Source organism: Paramisgurnus dabryanus, chromosome 4, assembly GCF_030506205.2.
Source record: "Paramisgurnus dabryanus chromosome 4, PD_genome_1.1, whole genome shotgun sequence".
NCBI lineage: Eukaryota > Metazoa > Chordata > Actinopteri > Cypriniformes > Cobitidae > Paramisgurnus > Paramisgurnus dabryanus.
In genome coordinates, this window is record NC_133340.1 from 24,392,843 (window position 1) to 24,403,312 (window position 10,470).

General features: G+C 38.9%; 1 protein-coding gene across 2 annotated transcripts; it reads right to left on the reverse strand.

Moving 5' to 3' along the window:
- Window positions 1-831: 831 nt before the first annotated feature.
- On the reverse strand, window positions 832-4,586 carry etaa1a (ETAA1 activator of ATR kinase a). Of its 2 annotated transcripts, XM_065295303.2 has the most exons (6): window positions 4,277-4,586; window positions 3,824-3,958; window positions 3,669-3,736; window positions 3,476-3,585; window positions 1,741-3,206; window positions 832-1,551 (listed from the first exon to the last, which is right to left on the reverse strand). In XM_065295303.2, the coding sequence occupies exons 1-6, from the start codon at window positions 4,401-4,403 to the stop codon at window positions 1,430-1,432; spliced, it is 2,028 nt and encodes a 675-aa protein (XP_065151375.2). In that variant the 5' UTR covers window positions 4,404-4,586; the 3' UTR covers window positions 832-1,429. The 2 variants fall into 2 exon arrangements, with proteins under 2 accessions (XP_065151375.2, XP_073670447.1); XM_073814346.1 differs by having other exon boundaries at window positions 3,669-3,958.
- Between the last annotated feature and the right edge of the window lie 5,884 nt (window positions 4,587-10,470).

Consider the following 10,470-nt stretch of genomic DNA (forward strand, 5'->3'; position numbering starts at 1 on the left):
CCCAACATCCAATAGGAAAATTCAACTGCAGTAGCCACCGTTCAACCTCAAGAGGGCAGCACTCAGACGTTTTTACACCATATATTGTAGTATTGAAACACTTTATATCCAAATGTCAAAAAACTTACTAAAATCAATCAACAGCACTAATAAAGCATAATTCTTACAGATCATTAACTAAAAAAAGTTGGTTTGGGGTTTAGTTACTCTTTAAACTATTACGTTTTTATTTTGTCAAGCTTGATGTGCGTGTTTTTTCTTAATTTGTCACACAAAAGAAAAATGTTTTATTAACCACCCAACCAAATTTGAATGATAATAAGTTATATAAATAGGCAGGATTCTCTGCTCTCAAATGCTGGGGGTGTGTCCGCTGTCGTCGCTAAACCACGCCCACTCGCCGACAAGCTGCCGTGTCTCTCTCTGTTGTGGCTAGAAGGAATGCTGCTACGGCCAAAATCTCGTGAAATCTCTTTTCATTTGAATCCTACATCCAAAGTATTTAGTCCACAGCTGTATCCCCTCTAGTCAGAAGCGTCTTTCTTAACTTTTTAAATACCAGTGATAGTGATTGTGTTAGGGGCGGGGCTGTGCTCGGTGGCTCCAGTGCGTCATCGAGACACCGTTAAAGTCCCGCCCAAATAATCCTGAAAACAGAAAAAATGTGAAGAAACTGTTCAATGATGTAACTCCACAATTCAGTACTATATAGTTCAGTCTTTGTAACGTATTTTAGCAATATATTTATAATGTGTTTAGAAACAATTCTCTGAAATGACTTTTAATTAAGTCTTAAGTCTTTAATTGAATCAATAAATACTGCGTCACCCATGCTTTTAAATCACTTTAATACTCTGGGATACTTATTTTAACATATGTACAAAAAAACCTCTATAATAAAATCAAACAATATACTTTTAAAACATTTCTCTACATCATCGTGAATGAAAAACAAACGAACAAGAACAATTTATTTAAGAATTATTTTTAAATTATAGAAACCAGATTTGAAGGAAAATATGAATTGCAATACCGACATAGAGATACATAAACAAATACAACTGACGTGAAAAGGCCTGATTTTTTAAAATAAAGACCAGAGGTGGCCAGACCTATAGAGAAGATCAATAAACATGTGCATCACAATTTGCTCTCTGCTGTCCAAACAGATCCTAGATCAGATTTTTTTTACAGAGCAGTTGGTATCCAGAGCACCAGCAATACAAAATATGCAAGACTAGGGGGACCGGTTTAGAAACCCTGGTCTACAACCAAGCTGCATGATGCGACAAAATTACATTCCCCAAAGTAAAGTTTTGTTAATTATAATGTAATTTTTTACATCAGAACATTAGCTTGTACAGTAGACATAATCCAACTCGTCATGTCCACTAAAAAGGTTTTAGTGCATCTCCATGTTAACCGTGAATCAGATAGGAGCTCGGAGGTTCTGATTGGACATCATCCTGAGTCTTCGCCTCTCCAAGGCCTGCTGCTTCTTCCTCTCGATCTCAGCATCACTGCACTTCACAGCTGTTGTGTTACACACCTCTAAATAAAAAAAACACAAACATTTAATACGTATAACCGTTATCAACTGATTATATAAATGCTTGTTTGGTTATATATTTGACCCAATAATGGGTTAAAACAAGTGTAAGACCAAATATATGATACAGTAGTGGCCAACTTTGGAAACTCAACCTTTTTTCGAAAAATACACATTGTACTGTACAGTACCTTTGGTGACCACCGGTGAGGACGTGATCGAGGGACTGTATGATTTCTTGAACTGATGATTGTCTGATATCCTCACGTCGGATTGGAGGGTCGCCAGCACACCCCTATCGTGACCCTGCTGCATGCGAACCACAGAGGAGCGTCCCACTTGTGTAAATTTATAAGGTCCATTACTTGTGGGGCCAGATGGCCTCGCTGTCTCACGTGACACATTAACGTTGAGTCCTGCAGGTCCAGAACGCACAACGTGAGCTTTCGGCCTATAAAGAGATGCTGATGTGTTTGCACTGGACGTGGAGACGTAAGCGGGAGGCTTGGGATGAGCAAACACTGTTTGCTGACTGGCCATTTCAGAGCTGATGCACGTCTTGTTTTGTGAAACATTACTTTGTGTTTTGCTAGTCTTTGCGGCCGGGTTTTCCACACGGAGAGGAGGGTTGCCAGATACCTCAAGATTTTCACACGCCTCACAAAACAGGTCATCGTCTTCGACCCCCTCATCCCAGATGTCATCAGATGCGAAAAACGAATCCAGGTCTTCATCTAATACATCGCTAGTAATGGCATCTACTGCTTCTTGTTTGACACCAACAGAGTTTAGGAAAGGAGGCTTTGAATGGGAGGGTTTGGGTGTGCAGGAGTTGGTAGACGGCAGCGTCTCTTTGGCGCTTGGTTGAAATTGTGTTGAGGAAACCGCCGAATTCTGAACTTGAAGTTGTCGTATTTCAGACTTGTGCTGGTACTGCTGGTTCTGGTTGACGTTACTGTGGCTTGGAGGATTTGGCGACGCCTTAGTCACAGCAAAAGCCTGATTTCCAGTTCTTTGCAAGGGTTTTGCCTGTAGCTGGTGACCAGAATGAAAAGTTTCCAGCTGAAATGTTTGTCGATGTGTTGTTTTTTGTCCTTGAGATGTGCTACATTTAAAATCCTTTTTGGTTTCTTGAGGTTTGGGTGCCATCGTATTGCCACATGCTTTAATGCTAAAATCAATGTTTTGCTTTTGTGTCGAACAATTCCGTGGAGCGGCGAACAAGTCCGGATTTTGCGTCATCTCCAACACCAGCGAGTCCTCAAGAAAACTGTCGTTGTTCCAATCATCCTCAAATTGATTAGCATTGTTAACTTGTTTAATGTTAGCAGACAAAGGACCATTTTCAGAACCAAGGTTTTTTTTCTCCTGAGTACGACAGCCTGACATCTGACTGAGACGCCCGCTGAGGTGCTGGGTCGGCCCGTCGAAAAGAAAATCGAGATCATCGTCCATGTCTTGATATTGTCCTCTGTCATCTGCAGGTTTTTCATTACTTGATTCCGGAGCAACAGGAAAACTCTTTATAGCAAAACCACAGTTTGCCACATTACTTTTCGAACCCAGTCCATTTGTATGTGGTTCCTGGGCTTCATCTTGCCTCATGTTGAAGTCAAACTGCTTGGCGAGTCTCATTAGATCATCTACAGTGCTCTGTCTGCAAACAAACAAAACATATATGGTTGCACTATACAATGAAATTCTTACTATTTGTATCCAGCAGCCTAAAATATGAAAATGAGGATTGTAGGTATTCAATAGTATATATTGTATTATTATAAACATGATTAGAATACTGCATACACTACATACATGACAAGATACATACATTTAAACTGTAAACACAAATACAGATTGGTGGTGTTGGGTGGATTGCTGATATGAAAATATGTGAACTGTATTTTCGAAATGATGTCAGGGACATACTTTGTTGACATGGCCTTGACTTTCGGTTGTTGGACTTCTGGGGTGCAGGGAATGGCGCTGTCCCCAATCCACTGCATTAAAGATGAGTCTGCCTCCTCCAGTCTACCGTTCTATATATCAACAAAGAAACATCAATATAGCCGTGGTGTAATACGCCGATGCAATTATAAAACAACCATTGTGGACAGCCAACCTTCGGAGCGATGCGATTGGCAATGTCTGATATATCCACCAATCGGACATTTCTCCTTTGCCCTCGACCTGAAAGTAGAAACAAACAAGCCACGCGGGACTTCTTGAGCATTTCTGTACGTAAAAAAAAAACACAGTTGTAATGGTGATACGTGCCATGTCGGATTGGTGATGGGGACGTTGTATCCCATATAATGTCCTGATGACAATCTGGGTCGCTGCTTGGGGAGTCTTCAGGTATCACTCTTCTGAACTGACCTCTCGCTGGACGTGTAGGTGTTTTGAACTCGGCTATAAAAACACAGTTTGAACACAATGGTCTTGCAATAGGCAGAAAATACCAATTTAATTTGACACATGCATCTTTCCTATATAAAGCATTATTTATCAACCAGGGGCCCTTTAAATAAGACTAAACAAGTATTAAAGTAAGCTAGTATTAGTACTTAGTTATGCTAAGCTCTATTTGGGTTGGAATTCAGTAAGTATTGATGCACTGCTATAAAGTATCACATAAGGGAAGAAATATCAAAATACAATATTTTGCTGCATTACAGGCAATGAGGTAACGTTAGATGTGACACGAAGCACATACGGGTGTTTTGGTACCTGTCTGACAGACGCGTGCGGGGTTTTGCGTTGCTGATTTCGGGCTCCGTCTCAGTCTGTTTACTTTCGATTTCAGCTGCGTCAGTTTAGCGATTTCACATCGTTCCTGGCTGCCTCTGTCCTCCATGTCGCTGGATTATTCACGGTGTTTATAATGCATCATATCACGGAGCTCTTCTTGTGTTATTTGTCGTTTTCGAGTGTGCTTTTCTCTCCGTTCATAAGTACGGAGTTGTTGTTGAAACGTTTAAAGATTCCGCCAAAGACGAAGCATTTCCCATGATTCATTGCGGAAGGCGCGTTCAAGAACATCAAATGCGCGCACTTGTTGCGCCACAGCGACGCATCTCTGGAGATTTCCTTTTGTCTAAAATTGAACTTAAAACCGTTCTGGTACGTTGTGGTTCTTTTATTAGCAAAACATTATTAAAAATAACAATACTATGTTGATTTAAAGCATAAACAGTTAATGTAATTGTATTCAGTAGTTCAGTTAACGTGCAGCGAAGTGAACATATACGTTTAAGATGTTTACTGTAAGCAGTATTTACATTTTAAAAAGAGATAAAATAATACGTTTCATGTTTTATTATAACTTATGTTTAAGAGTATAAATGATTTTGCATGACAAAATTTGAAATTTTGGAAATTGGAAATTTATTCCAATGATAACATTTTCTGCGTAAAAAATAATGTTATAAGCTACAGTATTACTAACATAATGTTGCAATTTTGTATGTTGAAATTTAATAAATTCAAAAATTATAAAAACTGTTTGGGATTAGGTCCCATAGTAATCTATATTAATGGTGGCCTACAAAATGCCGCAGGGATGACGTATTTTTGTAGGCCAACACCGGAAGTTAGCGGGACACTAACCATTAATTTTTTTTAATAGACTTTTGGATTATCGCAAAAAATAAGCTCTGTGTTTAACAAAAGTTTATGACACTTACACGTTTTGTCAAAAAAAAAATTTTTTTTAATTCTTTAAATGCGTTTACTAGAACAAAAACAAATTTAGAATTCATAGTTGTGTTCATCTGTGAAGATTATCTGGTTGGACAAAATGTGTGTTATAAACATTTGTTAAAGACAGAGGTCCAAAAAAGTCTGTGGTAAAATAAAAAAGTCCGTGGTAAATAAATCTTTCTTTTACTGTCTATGAAATAAATGGGCTTTTTGTCGAGGGAACCAGTGTCCGCTAACTTCCGGGTTGGCCTACAAAAATACGTCATGCCTGTTGCACTCAATTTACAATCATGATAAAATAAATTTAGATACTATGTTTTTTTTCTAAAGGAAAATATAAGCCAGTGGTCCATATGTTTAGCAAATGTAAAATGCAATAAATTTTTATGTTTTCTCGTATGCTTTTAGATATTCATCATGAGAACCCTGAAGCATTGCATGGCTTCTGCTGGCTGTCAGTTAATGTGCATGCTTGCAAACAACGTTCAAGTCTGTTTTTGCAGGTCAGTCACAGTATTGGCTGCAGTCAAACCGTGTGTGTGCTTTTCTGAAATGATGTGTGTCTAATGGTTGATAGTAATCTTTGCTTGTCAGGTCCTTTCTATTTTACTTATGGAATTTCTATATTTATTCCAGCTTCTTAACTGCACCACTAAACTCTCAGTGTTATTTCATGGTAATCTAACACAGGAAACAGCTTCAGGAGCTGAACATAAATTTAAAGGCTCACGTGTTTAACCTCTCATAGGTTAAGTGGACATGTACATCCGTTTGATGTCATAGCAAACAGAAAGTTGGACGTTTCATCAATCAGTAACATTCATACTGGTAGGAAAAGTCTACAGGAAACACAGTTGCCAAACTACACTATATCATGCGTTGATAATTCAATAAGATGTTCTTGTCATATGGGTGAATAGCTACAAATATTTTGGCGATTTCATTCAGATCTGGTTGATATTATATATGTAGATTTGTAGCTTATATGAAAATTAATTTCTTAATTTTTATCCATGGAAACATACAGATTCAGTGTTGCCAGATTGGAAATGTCCAAGTATCGTACCAGAACCTCAAAATTATGGTATTTGGAGGAAAATTATCGTACACAAGTAAAATGTGCAGAATTCAGCTGTTTTATCAGTAGATAAATGATTAAGTGTACCTTAGTTGGAGAGTCAAAACAACTGGAAAAAAGAAAGAAAGAGAGTTAGAGTCATTCTCGATGATTGGCCGTAGATTTATGCCGTAGCTATATTCCATCTAGCCATGACCACTGTTTTAATCCTACCCCTAAACCTAATTTTAAACCCAACAATTCGTTAGATTTAGGCCATAGATGTATCCCTTCTAGCCAAAACCAAGAGATAGAAGACATGCGTTATCCACATGCATTCTCCTCACAATTTTGATGGTAAACGTAGGATCAACAGATAGATCAATAAGTATAGAAGCCCTATGATTGCAACGACCATTTGAGTGTCACAAAATGTGGAAATTATTGTACATGATGGTATTTTTTTCATTATTGATTGTACAGAGGTCAAAATTATCGCACAAATGCGTAGTTATCGTACATCTGGCAACACTGTACAGATTGCCTAATTTATAAAATGCTGCGTAGAAACAGTTCCAAATTCAATCTTACAATTGTTTCTGAAAAATGCGTACGTGGGATTCATAGAACGAACCATGGACTGTAAAAAAAGATGGACGACGCCTGTTCGCTCTCTTCCATTGGTGAAAAGTGAAGCCGCCAGTGTCCCAATATGGCGCTGACATCTTGGGTCTTGAGTCTGCGCAATAGCGATTTCGGGAGCTGTCATGCGCAGTAGTGAGCAGGAAGGGAAGCCGCAAAGTTAAAACCCCGCCCTCGCTCTCGTAGAATGCGCATATCACACGATATCACAGCTGTCAATCATGACGTGGCACCACATTTTTATATCATTAAATAACTAACTAAACACAAACCTATTTTAAAAACAAACATTTGAATTTACATCAGCGTGATAAAAACTACAGTAAATGACAGAAACCAGCTTCGGAAAAAAGATAATTGAAGTCTAATTAATTTTTTTCGTTGGTCTCAAGTCCCATTGAATAACATGGGGAGGCGGGGTTTATGACCTATACTGGGACCAGTCACTGGGGGGCGATCGAGACGTTTTGGCTTCACTTTTCAGGGCTTGTGCGGCACGCTTGGAACGAACATACGCAGAGAAAATGCACGTACGCCTCACTTTCAGATATGAAATCTATAAACCACAAATGATCTTAAATCTCCGCCTTTAAACGATGACAAAAATATGTTAATATCAGGAGCCCCTGACAATGTTTAAATCCTTTTCGAGCATCAAGAATTGCATATATTTCCAAAAACCTGCTGCAATCGGACAAGCAAAATTGTTAAGCCTGCTCAGACTCTTACGTGGCGCTATGCACTTTTATACGTCAAAGATCGTTTTCATAAATATATTTTTTTTGCGTACGCACAAATTTGATCGTAGATCGCGTCGGTCCCCAGCATGGAACATTTAAATCCCGCAGCACGTCGATAACGTTAAATCGCATTGGTTCGTTCGTGTCTTGTAATGAAAGAGTTTCAATCCGCCAATTTCTAAATAAGCTCTTTTCATGGACATACATTAGTTTTTGCATACATCGCCACAAGTTTCAAAAGGTTCAGAAAGGTCAGAAATAATTGCCAATAAACAGTGTTGGCTGTAACTAGTTAGTAAGTAATTAGTTACTGTCACTTCATGAGGATTTTAAAATCTTTTTATCTGTGCTAACGCCATTAATAAACAACGGCGTGATTTAATTTTGGGGGTGTACTGTCCCTTTAAGAAATCCAAAGCCTTCAACTAGACATTAAGGTGATTGCCAAGAGTTCTGTTCACCCACGTGACAAATAAAGAACATCTCGTCAAATTATCAAAGCATGATATATCGTGCTTTAGCTCAGTTTCCCGCGGGCTCTGCGGCTGAATGGGCCTCGTGAGTAAAGCTAATCAATAGAGGTAAGTCATTCTAAACAAGAGCAGACTGGGGATATATTATTTCATCTGACCCGTGTCTAATAAATCTCTCGTGAACAGTTAAGCTGTCGGCCAGATATGTCGACACAGGTCTGATTGACTGCCCTGTCACAGCGCGAGCTACCTCCACAGATTTTCAATGTTTACGTCTAGAGTGCGTCCACTGCGCGCGCGCGCCTGCGCACTCTCCGTCTTTTATTTGACGGATAGACGTTCACCGAACAGCCGGTTATTGGGAAACTCCGAGATTTACAGCCTGTGCACTGACGCCAGCGCGGGCACGGCTCCGATTACCCGTGGCACTGTGATGATGTCAGCAAGAAAGGTCGCTAACGACCCCTGCTTGGCCTTTTTTGTGGCCGGGTTCTTGATTAGAAGAACTGATTGAATGTATATGTGTGTGTGAGATTGCATAATCACTCAGAGGCCCGTCTTTGGTGTGGGTTTAGTTAGGGTCACACAGAGGTGGGTTGGTAACCGGGGAGTTTAATTACAGTCACCCCATCACTTCATATCTCACTGTGCTCCCATGAAATGAAAATGAAAGTTTTTTGGTTAGCTTTGATGATGTCTAGTGTGCGCCACAACAATGCATTTAGGCTTATAAGCTCTTTTGCTTCGGCCCACTCCTTTTGAGCAGAATGGTTTCTGCTCAAATAAATAAAATAAACAAATTCGCATTTAGATATATAAGATATATATAAGCATTCAAATCTTTTTTGTGATTTTTATGAAGTCATTCTGATTTTTCAGACCAATTAAATTCTGTCTAGAATATGAAGCGTCAATATGTTACGCCCTTACTTCTGTTTCAGTGGGGATTAACCATAGACTGTAAAAAAAGATGGACGACGCAACGCCGCTTCCTTCCATTGTAATAGACTGAACGTAAAATGTCCAACGATGGGCACTGACATGTTACGCAAAAACGTCAGTTTGGAGCCAGAGCATGCGGAGAAGGAATCGTCCGTTGAGCCTGGAGGTGGAGCCGTGGTATCTAACTTTCGCCCAGAACACCCGCGCACCCAATTTAACCACGCCCCTTGAACATCTAATTTGACTGGCTTGCTAAAATAAGGTAAAGTTAAATACAACTCATTTTGTCGGTGTGAAATAACACAGAAATCGAAAATTAATAGTTAGTTATATCTTCAAACTTCCTTCAAAACTCCGCTCAGAAAACAGAATATCACACAAGGAAAATAGTGGGCGTGGCTTGTGTTTTCTACTGTCAAATGATTGGAAGTAGAAAAGTAGGCATTTCATTTAGAAATGGAACTCACAGCAGACTGACATTAGAGGGGGCGGGGTTAATCGATGCTCCTGCCCAAGCCATCTAGCTGACATCATCAGAAAATGATCGCCACAACCCCACAAGTACCTCTTTTTTTAGATTTTGATTAAAGTTTATATAGGCACATGAATAAAAAAAAAAATAATACAGATAAATGTTTTATTATGAACACTGCAATATTTCATTAAAAAAATTATTTCATAAGGACTTTAATACCGAGCCCCTAAGGTGACATTGGAGTAAAAAAAATCTAAAGTTTAGTTTCATGTGCTCACGTAATCATGAAACTATCGCATGCGCACGTGAAATCGAAAGTTTCACGTGCGCACGAGAAAGTAAAATAAAATAAAAAAATTCTGTACATGAAGGTTTCTGCAACTTTCATGTGCTCACGCGAAAACCTTTATTTTTAAAAAAGGTTAGTTTCACGTGTGCATGTGAAACTTTCACTTTCACGTGCGCACACGATAGTTTCATGTGCGCACGCGAAACTAAACTTTATTTTTTGCTCCATGTCCCCTTAGGGGCTCCGTATTTTAAGGCACAATATCCCATTTTTGCTGCTAGAGATTGCTAAACTACAACAATGGCCGTAGTTTGATGATGCTGTTAAAGAGCATGGAATGATGGGAGTTGTAGTTAAACCTTCAGTGCTTAAGGGAATTGATCTAAACGCTTTTTAAGACTGCGACAAACACATTTAAAAAATATATTTATAGCACTGATCTAGTAGTTTTGGATATTTTAAAGCAAAAATCTTAAACAGGAAGCTCAAAATAGCTATTAACATTTAGTTTGCAGCCCAAAAGGTTTTGGGTTTGATCCCACATAATGATAAAATGTATACCTTGTAATAAGATTCAGGTTGCTTTGGATAAAAGCATCTGCCA

Bases quoted from the DNA above. Each gene is read 5' to 3' on its own strand.
- etaa1a (XM_073814346.1), bottom strand. From the start codon at position 4,403: ATGGAGGACAGAGGCAGCCAGGAACGATGTGAAATCGCTAAACTGACG. The intron at 3,959-4,276 runs GTACCAAAACAC...GTGTTTTTATAG, and splicing joins CGCACGCGTCTGTCAGACAG to CCGAGTTCAAAACACCTACA. The intron at 1,552-1,740 runs GTACTGTACAGT...TTTTTTATTTAG, and splicing joins CTCACCGGTGGTCACCAAAG to AGGTGTGTAACACAACAGCT.